This window comes from Anabas testudineus, chromosome 13, assembly GCF_900324465.2.
Source record: "Anabas testudineus chromosome 13, fAnaTes1.2, whole genome shotgun sequence".
Lineage (NCBI taxonomy): Eukaryota > Metazoa > Chordata > Actinopteri > Anabantiformes > Anabantidae > Anabas > Anabas testudineus.
This window is the reverse complement of record NC_046622.1, coordinates 22,086,895-22,105,874: the sequence shown is the minus strand read 5'-3', so window position 1 is coordinate 22,105,874 and position 18,980 is coordinate 22,086,895. Positions and strand designations below refer to the sequence as shown.

At 41.8% G+C, this 18,980-nt stretch overlaps 2 protein-coding genes across 2 annotated transcripts; both read left to right on the top strand.

Moving 5' to 3' along the window:
• Window positions 1-441: 441 nt before the first annotated feature.
• wdr81 (WD repeat domain 81) lies at window positions 442-13,951 on the top strand. Its single transcript, XM_026340932.1, has 12 exons — window positions 442-691; window positions 1,347-1,836; window positions 2,225-5,793; window positions 5,879-5,986; window positions 6,135-6,334; window positions 6,502-6,683; window positions 7,269-7,434; window positions 7,718-7,883; window positions 8,015-8,815; window positions 8,930-9,075; window positions 9,193-9,375; window positions 12,410-13,951. The coding sequence occupies exons 2-12, from the start codon at window positions 1,475-1,477 to the stop codon at window positions 12,734-12,736; spliced, it is 6,210 nt and encodes a 2,069-aa protein (XP_026196717.1). The 5' UTR covers window positions 442-691; window positions 1,347-1,474; the 3' UTR covers window positions 12,737-13,951.
• A 611-nt stretch (window positions 13,952-14,562) lies between these two features.
• Window positions 14,563-18,946, top strand: serpinf2b (serpin peptidase inhibitor, clade F (alpha-2 antiplasmin, pigment epithelium derived factor), member 2b). The gene is made up of 10 exons (XM_026340945.1): window positions 14,563-14,849; window positions 15,221-15,307; window positions 15,476-15,540; window positions 15,646-15,720; window positions 15,842-16,112; window positions 16,272-16,415; window positions 16,547-16,735; window positions 17,397-17,539; window positions 17,611-17,815; window positions 17,949-18,946. The coding sequence occupies exons 3-10, from the start codon at window positions 15,487-15,489 to the stop codon at window positions 18,299-18,301; spliced, it is 1,434 nt and encodes a 477-aa protein (XP_026196730.1). The 5' UTR covers window positions 14,563-14,849; window positions 15,221-15,307; window positions 15,476-15,486; the 3' UTR covers window positions 18,302-18,946.
• The last annotated feature ends 34 nt before the right edge of the window (window positions 18,947-18,980 follow it).

Genomic DNA, 18,980 nt, shown 5'->3' with positions numbered 1-18,980 from the left:
ACATGCAATCCCAGACCCACTCGGTAATGGAAGCAATCCCATCTCATGCAGTGTGTATCATCCCCCTCCTATCTGATAATAGTTTTGTTTATGGGGTCATATCATGCTGCCCATAGCTGAGGTCTTATCAGACACCTCTGTTGTGCTGCTGCACTGCAGATAAGGATCTAAACATATGAAGTGCCTGAAGGTTTTGCATAGTGCTGAAGTGGTTTGCTGGTGTATCTTTTATCAGTCCAGCTTTTTGTCACATGCATACCCCAGGACTAACAGTGTAAAAAAAAAAATTAAATCAGTCTAATAATAAATCCACCCAGATTCTGCAAAATAAAGCAACCACAGAGTAGCTGTGTCGTTTACTAAACGTGCTGTGCAGGTCTCAGGGGAAGAGGCCCCGTCTTCCTGCAGCAGCAGCAGTAATCACATGAGAAGGAGCTGCTGTTGTGTCACGTGAGTCGTCGCTTCTAAAACATGGCTCCAGCTAGCACAGTGCAAAACACCGTCGGCTCGCCGAGCGCCCGCTGACACGCATCTGTAAACACCGGGAGAGGCGGCGAGGATATGTCGCCTCGCCGTGTCGTCTCGTTTTCAGCAGTTGATGTGTTAGTAACTCATCATGCGTGAAAGCGGCGGAGCGTCGTTAGCTTAACGCTAGCCAGCGTTAGCTGTCAGCTGCTTCGAGTGTCGAGAGGTGAGCTAAACATTGAACGGTAGCTCAGCGCCGTTTGCTGCTGTCTGTTCTGTAATGACAGCGGGGTTACATTTAAAACGCATACGTGCTTTGGTTGAGCTTTGTGTCGGTCTTCACAGTAAAGATAACGATATCATGGGTTTATGCTTGTGTACATTATTGTAACGTTAGCTTATTCGTTAAGCTAACTGTTAGCTTGAAGCTGACGTTACTTCCCCAATTGTAGAGCGTCTTAAAGCTATTAGCTTTAGGTAGTTCTCAACTTACTTTCGCCATTGTGGTATTTATAACTTAAACTGTGTCCTTATTAGTTAAACCACATGTATATGTTTTATTTGAGGGTTAAAGTATTTGTAGTCACTGCTTAAAATGGGCTTTATTTTGTTTTGGATGTTATCTTAACTTTTACTACTGCGATCGTTTTGGGGCCTCGTCTTATGTAAAGTCATTATGTAAGTGTCGAGAAGAAATGGATTTTTGTGTTGAAGTTACAGCGTTGTAGTGGACTTAGAGACAGAAAAGAAGTCATGCTCATTCACCACTATTACATTATTCTTGCATTTCAGAAATCTGCTTACTTTTTTTGATCTCTTTCAGTATTGCAAAACTGTCAAAGTACTACCCAATGTTAAGTGTCCATCTATGTTTTTCATAGAATTTGTCAGTAGCACCAGCAGGAGAGGAGAATTACTCATGGATATCTGAAAATCATCCCTGGTGGGTGACGGCAAGGTAAACTCAGCTGGTCAGTGTGCAACTCTGAGCAAGCACTGGATACTTGCCATGGATTGGCTGATGCATGCAGTTGAAAAAGACTTGGGGATTGACCGACGTCAGCAAGGTCCAGGTCCCCGGCCCCTGGAACTTGTAGCCCTTGTTCCTACACGCTGGGTGATGGGCTTGCGGGAGAGGAGGGTCACGCGCTGTGCTCGATTCGACAGCATCGCTGAGCCAGAAATTCGTACATACCTTCAGTGTTCCCAGGCAAAGTTGCCTCCTGGCTGGACAAGAGTGTGTATTCAGAGTCTGAGGAAAAGCAAGCTGAACTACAGAATAGCTAGAGACCCTTGTCATCAACAAATGGAATTCATGTCACAGGAATCTTATGTCAAAACCATGCAGTGTGTGTCACAACATAATGTCAGGTATTGTATATTCTTTGATTTTTATACTGTAAAATGTGGCTATGCCTTTCTCAAGTCTCAGTTTGAGGCTGATCTGTCACTTCCAAGACAATTGACTTTTCACTTACAATTTGTGAACATTTATCATTTATCTGCAACAAGAAGTGATTAGTCTTTGAAATAATTTGTCAAATATTCCAAACATGAAATCAATTTATTGTAAAAACTGTGATTGAGGGGCCATTTAATTGTGTACTCTTAATAACATTAGACATTTGATTTTTGCTTGAAGGTTTTTAAAAGTATATATGCTCTATTATTTGTCCTGGTAGGTCTAAAATAAATCTATTTATATAATTTTTAGTGATGCATTGGCTGTTTGTAATTGTTGTCAATCTTTTTCCTTCAGGAACCTATGGCATGAAACACATTACAAACTTGTGCAACCATATGCAGGAGCCAATGAGCAGATGCACGTTTCAGCTGTAGACGCAGTGCGTCATGCTCTACAGAAGCTCTTCAATTCCACATTCATCTCATCTGACAGAGTGTCACCATCCCTTTCTCCAGCCAGAGAGAAGGAGAAAGAAAACTACCTGCCATCCACTTCTTCTTGTTTTCCCAAGTCCCAGTCAGACCATCTGTGTCCTAATATTCTACCTGCACACTGTCTGCTGGAAACAGCAGAAATGTTGTATGTGATTTTACCTTATACTCAGTATTCACTCCATGATATTGTCTCCTTCAGCCCAGCCAAGCTCGCTAACAGCCATGCCAAAGTGTTGTTCATTCTTTACCAATTACTAATTGCTCTGCAGGCATGTCATGTAGCAGGTCTGTCTTGTGGTGAGCTCTCTCTGCAGGATGTAGCAGTAGATGAGCAGCTTTGCAGCCGACTCAAGCTCAACCTAGCCCACTATGAGGACCTGGGAACAGAGGGGGATGCAAACAGTGATGTTAATAGAAGACAAGTACCAAAAAGTATCCTGCCAAAAGATAGTGCATGTATGAGCCAAGAGAACAAAAGACTTTGCAAAGACTGCTTTGATGAGCTCAAGACTTTGGTTCTGGGCTGGGTTCATGGGCGAGTCAGCAACTTTCAGTACTTGATGGAGCTGAACAGGTTAGCAGGACGACGTGAAGGAGACCCTAATTACCACCCAGTTCTGCCATGGGTGGTGGATTTCACTGTGCCATTTGGAAAATTCCGGGACCTCAGGAGGTCAAAGTTCAGGCTCAATAAGGGCGATAAACAGCTAGATTTTACATATGAAATGACCAAACAGGCTTTGGCAGCAGCAGCCGGTAATGGTGTTGGTGGAGGTGGTGTAAGTGGAGACCTTGGTGGCCCTGTAACTGCTGGTGGTGCTGGGCAGTCTGACCATCTTCATGTACCTCATCACATATCTGATGTACTTTCAGACATTACCTATTATGTCTACAAAGCCCGGCAGACACCCAAGTCAGTGCTGTGCAGCCATGTTAGATCCCAGTGGGAGCCTAATGAATACCCAGCCAGCATGGAGCGCATGCAGAGTTGGACCCCTGATGAGTGCATTCCAGAGTTCTACACAGACCCTTCCATTTTCCGCTCTATACACCCTGACATGCCAGACCTGGATGTGCCTTCCTGGTGCAAGTCTTGTGAGGAGTTTATTGAGGTCCATCGGCGTCTTCTGGAGAGCAAAGAGGTGTCCCAGCATTTGCATCACTGGATAGACCTCACATTTGGCTATAAGCTGTCTGGAAAAGAAGCTGTCAAGGCCAAGAATGTGTGCCTGCATCTAGTGGACAACCACACGAATCTGACTACATATGGTGTGGTTCAGCTGTTTGACCAGCCCCACCCACCCCGCTTATCTCCTTCTCAGTACGCTCCAGCAGAACCTCCTCTGCTTGGCCTTGCTGCTCTTAATGTGCCTTTACATGTTCCTCAAATTGACCCTATGGCTGAGAATGTAGATGGAATGGTACCAGAGTCCACAGGGTGTGAGTCCACTCCCTGGGCCATTGTAGACAGAGATGAAGAGCTTGAACAAGGTACAGAAGCTCTGGACTCATTAGCTTCCAGTGGCTTGTCCAACTGTGCACCCAGCTCTGTGCCACTGCCAAGCATCAGTACAGGAGGAGGAAAGATGGGAGGAGAACACACAGCACTTAGTATATCTCAGTCCCCAAGTTCATTCACTGGTGATTTTGCAAGCAGTATAGGACCTGGTTTACGCAATGCCATGTTACAAAGAGGTGGGGCAATGAACAAAAAACATGGGGAGGGGAGTGTGACCACCACCAATGCAGAGGAGTTTAAGATCGTTCTCCCTGAAGGCTTCAACCCATTGCAGCCTCTGGAAGAGCTGGAGAAGTTGAACAATTTCCTTGTGAAGAGTCTGCATGCTGAAGTATGGCATCCTGCAGGATCTGGTGGCTGTATGAGGGATGGTGTGACAGTTGAATCTCTACCCTCTCTTACACAGCTCTACCAAAGAGACATGCAGGCCTTTGGTGTCCTCATTGCTGAATTATTCTACTCATCTAAACTAAGAGGACTGAAACCAGGCACCCCTCTCAGACAGCGTTTCCAGGCTGTCATGAAACTATGCTCTACCGGCCTCCGTGATGTGCCATTGTCTTTGCATCATGCCCTTGAGACGCTACTGCTAATAGAGAAGCACTGTGGAATAACACATAGAGAAATACTGGATTGCCCACACCCACTCCTATTCAAGTATGACCCCATCTGCGATGGTCTCCCTCCGCCAAACCCCTGCCAGTTATTAAACTCAATCCTTACCCCTTTTCCATTCCCTTCCTATTTTTCATCACTTCACCATTTTATCTTTTCCTACCACACCAAAATGGAGACTCTGTTTGGCCTTCAAGGAAGAGATGTTGTATTTCAACTGTGGCAGGAGCTTGAGACACTGCTACGTGGCAACATCACAGCGGAGGGTCTTGAGATTCTTTTGCCCTTTGTTTTGGCCCTCATGCTTGAGGAGTCCACTGCTGTCTATGCTGCCTGGTACCTTTTTGAGCCAATTGCTAGGGTACTAGGTCCCAGAAATGCAAACAAGTATTTAATGAAGCCACTGATCAATGTATATGAAAACCCTCACTGTCTTAGAGGGCGTTTCTATCTCTACACTGACTGCTTCATTTTGCAGCTGATTGTGAGGCTTGGCCTGCAAGCCTTTCTGTCAAGCCTCCTCCCGCATGTGCTACAGGTCATCACTGGCTTTGAAAGCTCAGCCTCTGGTGGAGAAACCTGTAAAGGGCTGAGGGCTGGCACATGCAATCTAGGAGAGGAAGAGGAAGAGGACTTTCAGTGTGGTGATGTGCGGTCGTCGTCTGGGTCTGTCAGTGGAAATATGGGAGGTAGCAGTGGAGCCAGTGGAGGAGTTGGGGTTGTGGGAGACACAGGATTGGTTGATTACTCCTCTGGCATCAGTCTCAACGACCAAGTGTTTCTGTCAGAGTCAGAGGACTTTCAGAATGGGTTTTATGTCAACAGTGGAGCAGGGATGGCTTCTGGGAAGCAGCAGAGTCAGAACTTTGCAGCTAAGGATCAAGACCAGGAAACTCTAAGTGTAGGTAAACTCAGTGACAAAAGCAGTGCAAGTGAACTCTCACTGGGTGATGGAGACTCAATGCGGGATCGAGCCAGTCTCAAATCCGCTGACAGTAGCCAGGACCTCAAACACGCCAGTGAAGGCGAGGAGGGAGGTGAGCTGGAGGAAGAAGAGGTGACTGAGGCTAATGAGGGGAAAGGGGGGACAGATGACTCTAGCATTCCCAACCTGGAGCTCACTCTCTCTGGTTGCACAGAAGCTTCAGCAGCCACTGTCGCCACTCTAGAGGGTGATTTTGTGAATGGAGTAGCACTGGAAGAGAGTGAGAAAGGGATTGTGGGAGACCAGGAGGAGGAAGATGACAATGATCTAACAGAAGACTCAGAGGAGAAAGAGCAAAAGATTCTTCTAGGTGGGTGAAAGTTGAAGGGTTCATGCTAAGCTTTTGTTTATTAAATGATAATGACTAATGTTTTTATTCCTATTGCCACACACAGATACAGTCTGCAAAACAGTTCGATGGTTGTCAGCAAAGCTTGGACCAACAGTGACGTCTCGATATGTAGCCAGAAATTTACTTCGATTGCTTACAAATTGTTACATTGGTATGTTAATTTATAACAAACAATTTCTGTGTCTCATTCATGTGTTTTCTTCTGTATTTTTTCAACATGTGTAGTTCTGTATTTTTTTAATCAGTGTTACGTGTTACTGCTTGTGTTTTGTTCATTCTTCTCATGTTTCTGCCTTTAGGACCTGAGAACCACCGGTTTGTGGCCCCTTCGTCTGAGGAGAGCACTATGGAAAGTGTGGGAATGGGCAGTGTGTATGAGAAGAAACCTGTGTTTGGCGACCAGACAGCTGGGCCTGTGTTAGACTGTCTAATCTACATAGCTCAACTTTATGGAGAGCCTGTACTCACCTACCAGTACCTGCCTTATATAGGATATCTGGTATGAGAATGTACACTAAAAAAAAACACAACACAGAAAATCACATAGGACTATTAAAGCAGATTGCTTTTTGTGAGGGAAGAATGTTGGGACCAAAGGGCTTTTTAAGTTAATTATTTGTGTAAGAACATTAACCAGATGTGCTTCACAAATGATTATTTTTCCAGGTTTCTCCACCTTCTTCGCAGCGTCTCAACACACGTAAAGAGGCAAGTCTGCTTGGTGCTGTTGCACTTACACAGAAGATCATTGTCTTTCTCTCTGATACCACTCTAATGGACATGCTTATGAAGATCAATCAGGATGTGCTGCTGCCGCTTCTGGATCTGCTCACCACCCCCCGTATGGGGTAAATAAAACTTCTACCTACACCACCATTCCTTTCATCAAGTGTGGGATCATTTTTCCCTGCGAAAATATTTGTATTAGCAAACACAACATGCTGTGGCAACACACTACTAATGTTTGATGTTAACATGCCATTTTATCCCTAATTATATATTCCATTGAAAAAACATCTTATTTCCAGCTATAGTAAGCTACAGTAAACATTTACAAAATTAACCATGTCTGTGCTGTATTTCTGATCATTGGATGTAATAAAATCAGCTGTTCTTAGAAAAACAAGTACAATTCTTAGTGACCCAAAACTTTTGAATAGTAGTCTGTAAACTCGCACATACATGCAGAATTAAGCATATAGAAGCACACTGACAGTGCCTGAGGGTTCCACAACTTGAAAACAGCATGTCACACAGCAGGTTCATTGTAAAATATTTTTTTTTACATCTATCAAATGCTTTGAACTCTTCATAAAGTTTAAAGTGCAATATTCACGTTGGTTTGTGCTGAAATAGAGTGTAATCAGAAAATGTGCTTCCATAGATCTGTCACTCTTTCTTCTGTATTTTTGTACCCGTTCTGCTGTACTTAGGTTCCCCAGCGGGGTGCAGACACGCACTGCCGTCTGTATCAAGACACTCAGCCTGATGGCTCTCATCTGTCTGCGCATCGGGAGGGAGATGGTGCAACAGCATATGGGTGACACTCTGCGTCGGTTCTTTGCTGTTTTCTCTTTGCTGCATTCTTTGCACTCCCAGGTACACACACACACAGTACATATAGAGTGTTATGCTTTCAACAAGCACATCTTTCACAGAGGTTTATGAAAATAAATAACACAAAGGCACATGGAAAAACTTGGAACCCTAACTGTTTAGCAGATGGAGTGAAATGAAGAGAGTACATACATTTTTGAGGATGGCATTATGGTAGTTCTGGTTGCTTTTGATCATTTGATCAAGTTTTCAGTATAGTTACTGATACACTACGCTGAATTGAAAATAGACAGATGAAGTGATCTCTGTCTCTGTTACACTGTAGTTGGACAGTGCCCCTCGCAGAGTTGTAGGAGAAGTCACAGTGGTGGATGTTTGTACAACTGAAGAATCATATGTAACATATGAGTTGGGGGTCTTGGAAGAGCTGCAGACTGTATTTAACCCTGAGATGGCCCATGCCTCCTACATCCCATTCTACTGTCTCATAGGTAGGAAAGGCCTCATTTTGTGCTCAATACATAATACCCTATTCATCAGATAAGACAGCATTACTACTACATACTATTATATATACTGAAATCCAATATAATTCTGTGTTATGTTGGATTGATATTTGCAGGTGACATGGCAATTAGGAAACTGGTTCCCAACCATGAGCTGGTCTGGCAGTTGGTTCAGTCCTACCATCAGAGTGTGAGCCAGGGCAGTAAAGAGACAAAAGTACCTCCATCTTCCATGGGAATCTCCTCTAGTTTTGGCAGAAGTGTTGGTGGTAGCCCCTTACCTCCACCCTCAAGTACCTCCACCCTGTTAGTAGACTCCCTTCCTGAATCAGGTACATTTGGAAGCCACCTGGTAGGAAATCGCATCCAAGTGTCCCGAGACACAGATTTTGCTGGTAGCCCCAGCCTTGGCTTGGCCAACTCTTGGGCACATCATACTGCCCCCATCATCTCTTCTGCCTCTACCTACACCACTCCACCTACTGGCATAGTTTCGTTTTCCTCATCCTGGGTGACAGGCCCCACCCCAGAAGATAGTGCCCTGAAGCAGGAACTTCCTCGGAGTGGCCGAGCCTTGCAGGGCAACTGGCTGGCCTACTGGCAGTATGAAATTGGTCTCAACCAACAGGATCCACATTTCCACTTCCACCAGATCCGATTGCAGAGCTTCCTGGGTCACTCCGGCACCACAAAGTGTTTGGCACCACTGGCAGGAGAGGATTACTTTCTTTCTGGTAGTAAAGACAAGACTGTGAAGCTGTGGCCCCTGTATAACCATGGTGATGGGACCCAAGAGGTGGAGCCCAGGCTAACATATAATGACCATCGAAAGTCAGTCTTCTATGTTGGACAGCTAGAGGCTTCACTGGAGATAGTCAGCTGTGATGGGACAGTGCACCTGTGGAACCAGTATACAGGTATAGGAAATCAAGCACAATACATTAGTGCTCATGATTAAAACGGTGTATCTGGAGTTTATAATGTTATTGTTATTTTTCTATATCACATTTTACATTGTCTTTCTTTCTTAGGCAAGCAGATTCGCTCTTATGAAGCTGTGGATGGAAAGAATCCTATTACAGCTGTCACCACCATGCCATCTCCACACTGCAGTGTTGTGTTTGGCAGTGCAGATTCTGTTCTTCGCTTCATTGACCCTCGCAAACCAGGATTGCAGGTATCCTGTTGAGACCTGTGCCATAAATTACTGTGTTTTCAAAAGCCCTTTTTAAATCTTCTCCTCTATAGAGTTATTTCAGGCTTGACAGTGACAAATCTTCCCCTATGTCCTCAGCATGAATTTCGTCTGGCATACAACAATTTGAGTGCTGGGCTCATCCGCTACCTGGCAGTGAGCCCTTCAGGGCGTACAGTTGCGGCAGGTTTCTCATCTGGTTTCATTGTTCTGCTAGATGTTCGGACAGGACTTGTTCTAAAGGGCTGGCCAGCTCATGAAGGAGATATCCTCCAAATGAAGGTAAAGTGCGTGCGTGCGTGCGTGCGTGCGTGCGTGCGTGCGTGCGTGCGTGCGTGCGTGCGTGCGTGCGTGCGTGTGTGTGTGTGTATTTGTGCACGCACATTTCTGGTTATTTTGTAAAACTGAATAGGGCTGCCTGTGAGCAGCATTGTAACCAGTAGTACTGGAAGATAATCCAACAGTGACAATAAAGCAGACTCAACAAAGGTTTGGAGGTTGAAAATATGCAACAACCAAGTGAATGTCTTTTGGTCGTTTGGACAGAGAGAAGACGATGAATAGGGAAGATAGGACAGAAGGTAGCATGCAACAATATGTCTCTGCCCAGGCTTGAAATAGAGATGTTGCAGCTATGTAGACAAACCTGTAAGCTCCAGATTGCCACTTCTGGTGAATTTCTTATCATAGAATTCATTTGAAGTAATCGTTTTGGCAAAATAGCATAATGAGAATACAGTTCATGTTTTCACAAGATTAGGTCAAGAAATGTTCTTAGGCACATAATCGAATTACAGTGGGAGACAGCCTTTAGACAGTTTATAGAGAAATAGGAAGGAAGACAAGGTAACATGGAAATATAGATATATGAATGAAATTTGAGTGAAAATCTTTGGCTTTGAAAATGTGCCAGCTTGGCAGCATTAGATTTAAAAACACCAGAAAGAACAGTTTAAGAACATAATGAGAATCATTCAGTTTAGTAAATTTAAATTCCTAACCAAGGTTTAACAATTAGGTTAACCCTGAACTCTCTGAGTTGAACAATCCTGAGTTGAGAGTTAGGAGAGTCAGCACAGTGCAGTAAAGAAGGACAGTGTGTAGATTTGATCCTCAGCTGAGGATGAATCCACCACGAGGAATATTTGAATGTGAGGAATGTGAAAATGAAACAACAGTTGATCATAAAAACAGTAACATTATAAAAGATTGGTAAACAAATCTGCTCCTAATTGAAATGTATGCACATTAATTTAGTGTATGAACGAGGACATCAAATGCCCATTACAGCATTGTGTATTTTAGAGGAGACACTAGCATAGACAAACTTAGTGAATCCATGGCATGATCCTCATTCAATAAACCTGCCTCATGTTTTTGATGATGTCCTGAAATCTTTTTTCTTTAAAGGAGTTGGAACCCAGTAACTAATAGGTAGAAATAATTTAGTTTTTGTTTCATAGTTTTTTTCATTCATATGGTTTGTTTTGGTTGATAAATATAGACATACACATTATTCAGTGGTTTTGCTATAGTCAGGAAGAGGTTTAGTCATAATTTAATACCATATGCTATATGTAAGTATCTAGGCTACTGCCTGACTGTATCCACCAGACAACGGTTTTACTATCCTACTGATTCTTGGTCCATATCACATACTGCACTCAAGCTGAAGGTGTGGCTTTTCCGTAGTCAACTTATATAGTGAAGATAATCAGCCAAGTGACTTTTATTTTGACAATCCCGAAAGGTAGTGGTGCAGAGATGGTGAAAGTTGTACCCAGCAAATATGTTGTCAACAGTGCGCAAGGATGAGCAAACTTTATTTAACCCCAAATTAGGTCAAGGATTGTATCTCTAGTTTTAAAGGCACAAGTTTAGGCAAATATGGACACGAGTTACTCATTAGAAAGACCACCATGATTCTCATTGGCTCATTCACATTACTCAGACTTCCCTTCAGTTCTTACGTGTACCAGCCAATGGCACTTTTCATATCTACCTAGGAGATAATAAAAAAATAGACTCTGTTCAGTATCTTTTCTTGTTTGAAATAAATTAAATATGACTCAATGCAGAAAAGCTTTAAGGCATGGTATTTGCTTTGTGTGTAGCTGGCAGCCAGGAATGGTACAATGGACAATATGAGTAAGAAATAGGAGTGTACACTGTTGCCCAATTTAACTGTCAATACAGCAGTGATCCAGAAGGGTATGACCACTAACCGATGAAGTTAATAAAGTTATTACCCTCTGATAACAAGGTCAAAGGATTTATTAGACTGAAGTCAACAGTTAGGTTCTTGTCATCAGGTTGATAGATCTGCAAAGACCCTAATGTCTAAGACAAGGCCAAGTTGTTATGAGTGTATGACAGCACTCCCGGTCAACAGTCGTTCAGCAGACCATGAAGTGACAACAGGGTGTTGGGGGATGTGCTGAAACAAGTCTGATCCATGGCGATCCCATCTCACAGCTTACAGGACTAAAGGTTCTGGTGCTAACGTCTAGTTACCAGATACTACAGGGCACCTTGAATGGTTTCTAGAGACCACGCTTTGTCACTTTGGAGCTGTTTAAGTGTCTAGTGAGGGACCAGTAGGGTATTAGGCAAGTGCAGCCACAGTATTTTTACTCAACACTCACGTATCTGAAATTTAATACAAAATAAAAGTCATTCAGTGTTTTTTCAGTGCAGCTGTGTAAAATAAAAACACAATGCAACATTAAAAACCTATATTTTATTGACAGTACTGCAAAGACAAAATATCAAATATTGAAACTGAGAAATTAGAGGTTGTAAAAATATATGCTTGTTTTGTAATTTGTGTCAAAACCACTGTCAGTAAACATGGGTCGTCACTGCACCTCCACAAGTGCAAGTTAAAACTCTATAGTGCAAAAGAAAAAAAAAAAAAAACAGATTCCAGAAACACTTCAGATAGACTTAGGCTAAGTGGAGAACTGGCCTCAGTTCATCTTAGTTGACCTCAGTGATAGTATGTGGGTGAGTTAGTGCAAATGGCAAGGGTAGCATGGGTACCTCTATGAAGGCAACATTAATTCTTAACTATATATGGGGACTGGGAGCAATATAGGCTGCCATCCAGACATGTTTGTCATGGAGAGCCTTGTTTAGGCCTTGTTTTATCAAGGAAATGCCAAACTGCATTCTGCAAGTTATTACAAAAGCATAGCTATATACACAGTCCTGGTGGTAAACTGGCCTGCCTGCTAGATTCAGTTGTGTCCTATAAGATGTCCTATATAATACCATCAACAGTGATTCACTTCCTGCCATGTATTTTGACTTTTAGGCTGCAGAAGGAAACTTGGTCATCAGCTCCTCGACTGACTACACACTCTCTGTGTGGAAAGATCTGGAAAACAAGTCTGTACGCCAGTACAAGTCGCAGTCGGACCCCATCCATGCCTTTGACCTTTATGGTTCAGAGATTGTAACTGGAACAGTCGCTAACAAGATTGGGGTGTACTCCATGGCAGATATCTCCCTGAGCCCTGTCAGCAGCACAAAGCTAAGCTCGGAGAACTTCCGCGGTACTCTGACCAGCCTGGCCGTTCTACCCACCAAGAGGCTTCTGCTGCTGGGCTCTGAGAACGGTGCCATTCGGTTATTAGCTTAAATCCATGACTCCCAGATAAACAGTCTTACTGCTGACCTGCAGAGTGTCTTATTGTCAAGACACCTGGTGTCTGAGCTTTCTCTGTCCCTCCTCTAAACTGTTATTTGAATGATGCAGCACAAATAGAGGCATTATAAAGAGGTTTCATATTTACTGAATCATACCACTCACTTTTGGCACTGAATTTGATGGACAGGACATATGTGCCACACTATTTACGTTGATCATGTACAATAAATGCCATGATTTTTTTAAGGCTATACATGTATAGATAATATATAACGGGAAATCCTTATCTTGACAAGGTCATTTATTGTTTCGACTAGGTCAGTTATTCTTTTCAAAAGAATGAATTAGAAGACGTGCTCAGGAAGGTGGGATCAAACACGGTTCTTATGTAGTGTTTACACTTTCCAAATAGATGCATAACAACACCAAAAAATACATCAACCTCACCTTTTTATTTCCCTTGACGGTAAAATACATGCGTATACAAATGCACTGATGAAACTATGCAGTATTTGTAGATCATATTGTTTGTTTGCATTAACATTACTCGCTGTTTTTTGAGAATCTTTTTTTACAGTACATTGTTTATAAATCATAAATAATAAAAGTACACTCACTGTTTTGACGACAGTCTCTGTGCATCTTCTACAGTAAGTTGTCGTCACATACAAAAATCAGTTACTGATGCACAGCCTTTATCCTACTGCACAACTATGGCCTGAAATGTAACACAGAGTCACACAGATTTTAAAGACTGAATGTTTTTATCCACTAATAAATTACTTGAAATTGCTTTGGTATTTTCTAAACCGTGTTTTAAGGATTCTTAATTTTACCAGTCAGAACCTGTAGCAGCATCATACTGGGTGTGTATGTTCAAATCAAATATACAGAAAGTTATGTTTGGGTCAGAGCTTTCGAACATCTGACTACAAAAGCTCACAGAAAAACAGTCAATGCCAAGGTTAACAGTTTTGTATTTTAACATTTATATGTATCTGCTTATGAAGAGGTTGAGAAAATACCAAGAAAAGTTCCAATCTGTGCTTTCAGTTGCTCCTTCTTGTGTAATGCAAATACACATTGTTTTGTTAATTCAGCACAATTTTCATTAAAGTCAATGAATCTAAAGGCAAAGCCCAGTAGCATCTGACAATTAAAGCTTTTCCCTTTGTATGATTAAAGCACTGTCGTGTTGTAAAACAATTTGCCTATTTTTGAATTATTTGCTCTTGTTTTAATTCGTTTTATTTTTGTAGCAAAATAAAAGTTTTGTTGCACTTTGATAATTGGTTCTTTTGATTGATCCAGTCTCTTTTAGGAGAGGTCAGTGAAAATGCTTATTTATTAACTGATGAATAATACCTGCTTCTGTGTTTTTTCTGTGTTCCAGTTGTGATTCACCTGGATTCATCATGACTCCCGGGCTTGCCATCCAATCTTAGCTAAGTCACTAGAGCTCAGATTGGACAAAGTCCCCTCTCATGTTTGTAGATGACTGTCATGTGATCTAGAAGATATCACAATTGCTTAGTGGTGAAATGTGACCAAAATAGCTGAATAAGATTATTTTCTGTTTATTTCTGAAAGACGTGGTCATGATAAATAAGTGGGACCTGGACACATAGAAGTCAAGAGTGTTGTTTAGTTTCTAGAAAAAGCTAAAATGGCATCATATCCAAGCCAATGGGTAGTTTCTGGGAAACGTGGGCTTGTGTTCTCTGACAACAAATGTGTAACTCTGTAGTCACCGACTTGTACTTGTTTACCCGCACATAGTTGCCGTAACAACTTTTTTTTTTTGCAATTAAGCCGTTGTGTTTTTAGTGCGTAGATGCTGTTGTGTCATGATATTATCAACTGGCCATTGACATGCAAAGTAGCTAAGCGTGTCTGGTTTCAATATTTAACCCTGGAAGAGTCTCAGCAGCCACATTTTCAAATAAATAGTGGTGTAAACGAGGCCCCAATCAATGTAAGTTGATATTTAACTCTTTGCTGAGTAAGTGCCAATCTTTTACTCTCAGGAATTCTGCCATCCACAGTCACGTAGTCGTTCTTTTTTTGGACCAGGTGGCCAGTTTATTTTTTTTCTAATTTTAAGGTAAGACCAAATATATTTTACTATATTTATTTAAACAGTATTGTGCATTTTCCATAATTAGAAAACTGGGTTGAATATTTGAAATATTACTTCTGCAAAATGGTCTACAGCAGTACACCACTTAATGCTTAACATTTGACTGGTTTATGTTGAATACAGAATTTGTCTTGACACCACATTGCATTAACATAAAAAATAGTTTCTAACAAGACGCGCCTTTACTCTCCCACAAAGTGGAGAGTCTCTAACCATGTAACATTTTATTGGCCAGTAAGTCTGTAATAGTAGAGTACCTGCTCGACAGCACAGTTTGCAGATATAGTGTGACATTCTCTGTGCACCGTCCACAGTGAAGATCTTTTATGTTTTAGGCACGTTTTCAGATGATCTGTGCGACTAAGTGAGAGTGAAAGTGTTTGAGACCTGCGGCCAGTAAAGCAAAGAAACTGTAAAGAAAGGTAAAAATGTTTTATTATTTAATCTGCTCTAGACTGGAACTGCTAGGGGTGACAATGTGCTCTTTAGATATTGATTTATTGCACAATATACTCGAGCTTTGAACAAGAAAGGTATATTTAATGCTTGATAAAGGTGATCAGACCAACAGAATTTTCTTTCTTTTACAGTTAATAAGGACATGGACCTCTGTCTGACACTCCTGTTGATCTTTTTCTGCAGCCAAGGAGTTGCTGTAAAGCACTGAAATTACTATTAAATCACATTTTAGATGCTACATGATTGTTTTTTAAAGTGCTTGTGCATATGTGTTATTTTGTCTTGTCTTTCTGCGCAACAGAATGCTGAGGTGGCAGAAGGCGAGTCAATCCCCTCGGTGCCTCTTATTCCTCTGTTGCCCAGCCACCCCATAGAGGTTAGAGGCGAATTCAGAGAGTTTGAAAGTTTTTTTCATTGTGCTTGTTGCGTCACATCACATCTGAAATCATGTTTTAAGAATGTAGCTGCTTAACATTTCCTCACATTTCCGCCTCTAGAACGTAGAAACTGAAACTACAGCACAACCAGAAACACATATCCCAGAAACAACTGCCATAGTTGGAAGGCCCAATGGGGGCTCATCAGAGGAAGAGCAAGATGAAGGGTGTCTGTCTGCTGGCCGAAGCCGGCGGTCAAGAAACGCCATTGCTGCCGCCATCCAGAAACTGGGTGTGCAGCTGCTGCAGAACCTGGAGACAACGCAAGAGCAACCGAATATCATCATATCACCTGTTAGCATATCACTAGCCCTCTCTCAACTGGCTTTAGGTATGCATGTGCAGCTACTGCGTGGCGTATCGCACCCAACCAGCTTGTTTTCTACACATTACAGTATTTGATGAATTGTGTCAGCAACTTGCTCTAGTTTGAAGTCGCCTGGTTACTGTCACTGTTCTCATCCACTTATTGCACTGCTCTTCTTTACAGGTGCCGTAAATGAGACAGAAGAGCTACTGATGCATCACCTCCATGACAACATTCTCCCTTGTTACCACGAGTCTCTGCATAATGTCTTAAAGCATCTAAGAAACAATGACCTGCAAATTGCTACTCGCATCTTCCTGCGCCAAGGTTGCTTCCTAGAAGAACACTGCTTAGATCTAAATCATTTTTATCTGCTTGCAGAACAGTGTTTTTTTATTTACTGTTATTTGGTAGTGCTGAGTCTGAGTAAGAGTGTGTGTGTTTATTATGTGTTTCAGGGTTTGAGCCGAAGCAAGACTTCATCCATGAATCCCAGCGGTTGTATGAATCCGAACCAGCTGTATTGGAGAGCCTGCAGCAGATAAATGACTGGGTAGAGAAGGCAACGCAAGGAAAAATAACTGAAATCCTGTCTAGTTTGCCAGCCAATCTGCTTCTCATGCTCATTAACGCTATTCATTTCAAAGGTGAATGAAGTGAAAAGTCATCGCATTCATATAAAATGATAACATATCTAAAAAAATTAGTTGTTTTCTGGGAACTATCTGCTAATTTTGAATTTGACACCAGCACCGCCTATATCTTTAAATCACTGAAACACATTAAAAGATCTTTGGGCCCTAAGATGGGACAGTTTTTATGGACGATCTAGCTTATTTCAGCAAGTCCACTCCACACTGCACCCTGCATACTATTAACAGCATGGCTCAGTAGTAAAAGAGTTCTGATGCTAAACTAGCTGGTGCATTATAAAGCAAAAAATAAGATGAAGGAGGCAATAATAAGTTGAAATCCTATACCAAGCAAGAAAGGGGGGAAAAAGATGATGCGACACAAGCGCTAAACATGCCCCTGTCCCAACAATTAACAATGTTTATTAATTTTTTTTAACAATTCAAATTCCTCGGTTTTACCATCAGTATGTTGTCTGTATTATTCTCAATCAGATATAGATTTTGAAATGATTTGATTTGATTTTTTTTTTTTTTTGCTTTTCCTAGATATCATATTTGCTGGGGATAATATTTTGATCCCAGTCACAATAAACAGTAACATTTTAATGTTGGCACTGGGTTTTAAATAATGCTGCAGACTAAAACTGAGACCACTAATCCATGTTTCCCACAGGTGAATGGAAATCTCGATTTGACCCTCGTTTTACCTCCAGAGGTGTGTTCTACCTCGATGACAAACACATGGTTGATGTTGACGTGATGGAAGATGCCAAACATCCCTTGAGTTTATTTATTGATCGTGAACTGGAGGCTCAGGTAAAATTGTTTTTCTTTTATCAAACACTCACTTGTAACCTGATATGACACCTTTTCTCCTCCCTGTGCAGGTAGCGAGCTTCCCCTTCCAAAAGTCCCTGAGCTTCTTGGTAGTCATGCCTGTATCGGGCCAGGTGAATGTGTCTTCATTGTCTGCAAAGCTGAATATCTCGGACCTGTATGACCGTCTGCCTAAGGAGAGGGCTGTTCAAGTGAAAGTCCCCAAATTCAAATTGGAATATGCTCAAGAGTTACAGGAGGTTTTTACCAAATTGGGTAAGACTTTGCTTTTTTCATGCCTTTGCTGTGTTAGTTATTTTTACCTCACGTAGCAATTCAAAGATGCAAAACCCTAGAGAAAGCCTGTCTTATCTGCTGGATTGACCCCGTCATTTATGCTGTGTGTAAGGTCTCGGGGAGGTGTTTTCCAATCCCAACTTGGCTGAGATAGCTGATGGCCCCCTGCTGGTGTCCAGTGTGATGCATAAATCCAGCATGGAGATAAACGAGGAGGGTGCAGAGGCTGCTGCAACCACTGCTGTGATCATTTCCCGTGCATCCAACCCAGTCTTCCACCTTAGCCAGCCCTTCTTCTTTGCCATTGTGGATGATATGAGTCTGGTACCAATCTTCATGGGAATCATCAACAACCCCAATCCTGGAGCTCCTATCTTGCAGAGAGGCGAACACGGAAGCAATGATAAAACAGGATTTCCACTTGACAAGAATCATGTTGGCTCATTTGGAGTCCCACCTAAATAGGGACTAATAACATGTTCAGCTATCCCGGGGAAACTCAGACCAAGACCTTTTTGATTGTACAGATTAAGTGTACAATATCACTTAGATGGATCAGAATGTGTGTGAAAACAGATACTTCATGTGGTTCTTTGTTTCTTTATAGAATACACACACTGAGGAGCCCAGTACCCCCCATACAAGTCAATTACTTGATTAACGTAATTAAGAGTTTTGTTACATTAGATGTTATTTTCCTGTAAAGAGGCTCTTAAAATTATAATTAGGTCCAAATAATGTGTATTCTCATAGTGGAATCATCTTCATCATTGTCTCTTGTTTGATTACATATATTTTCAAATGTGTCAACGTGTAAAGCCAAACTGATCTGGTATAATGTCAGAGGACTACTACACCAGTGTGTATGTTGTTGAAATGTTTAATATGTTTTCTAATGGGCTAATAAATTCAGTGGATCATAACAACATGTCAAAGGTATGGGTTTTACTGGAACACATCTTGAGTGAAGATACCTTGTTCTATGTAGGACTATGTTGCTGCATTCATAACAATTTGGAAAAGAAAACACAGAATTCTGGATAAACGGCAATTTGGTATTCTTTTTATGATGCAGATGCATGTCATTAGTGGTTGTAGGTATTCTGTATCTGTAGTGGGTAGTGGTATTTGGACTTCCTGTCCT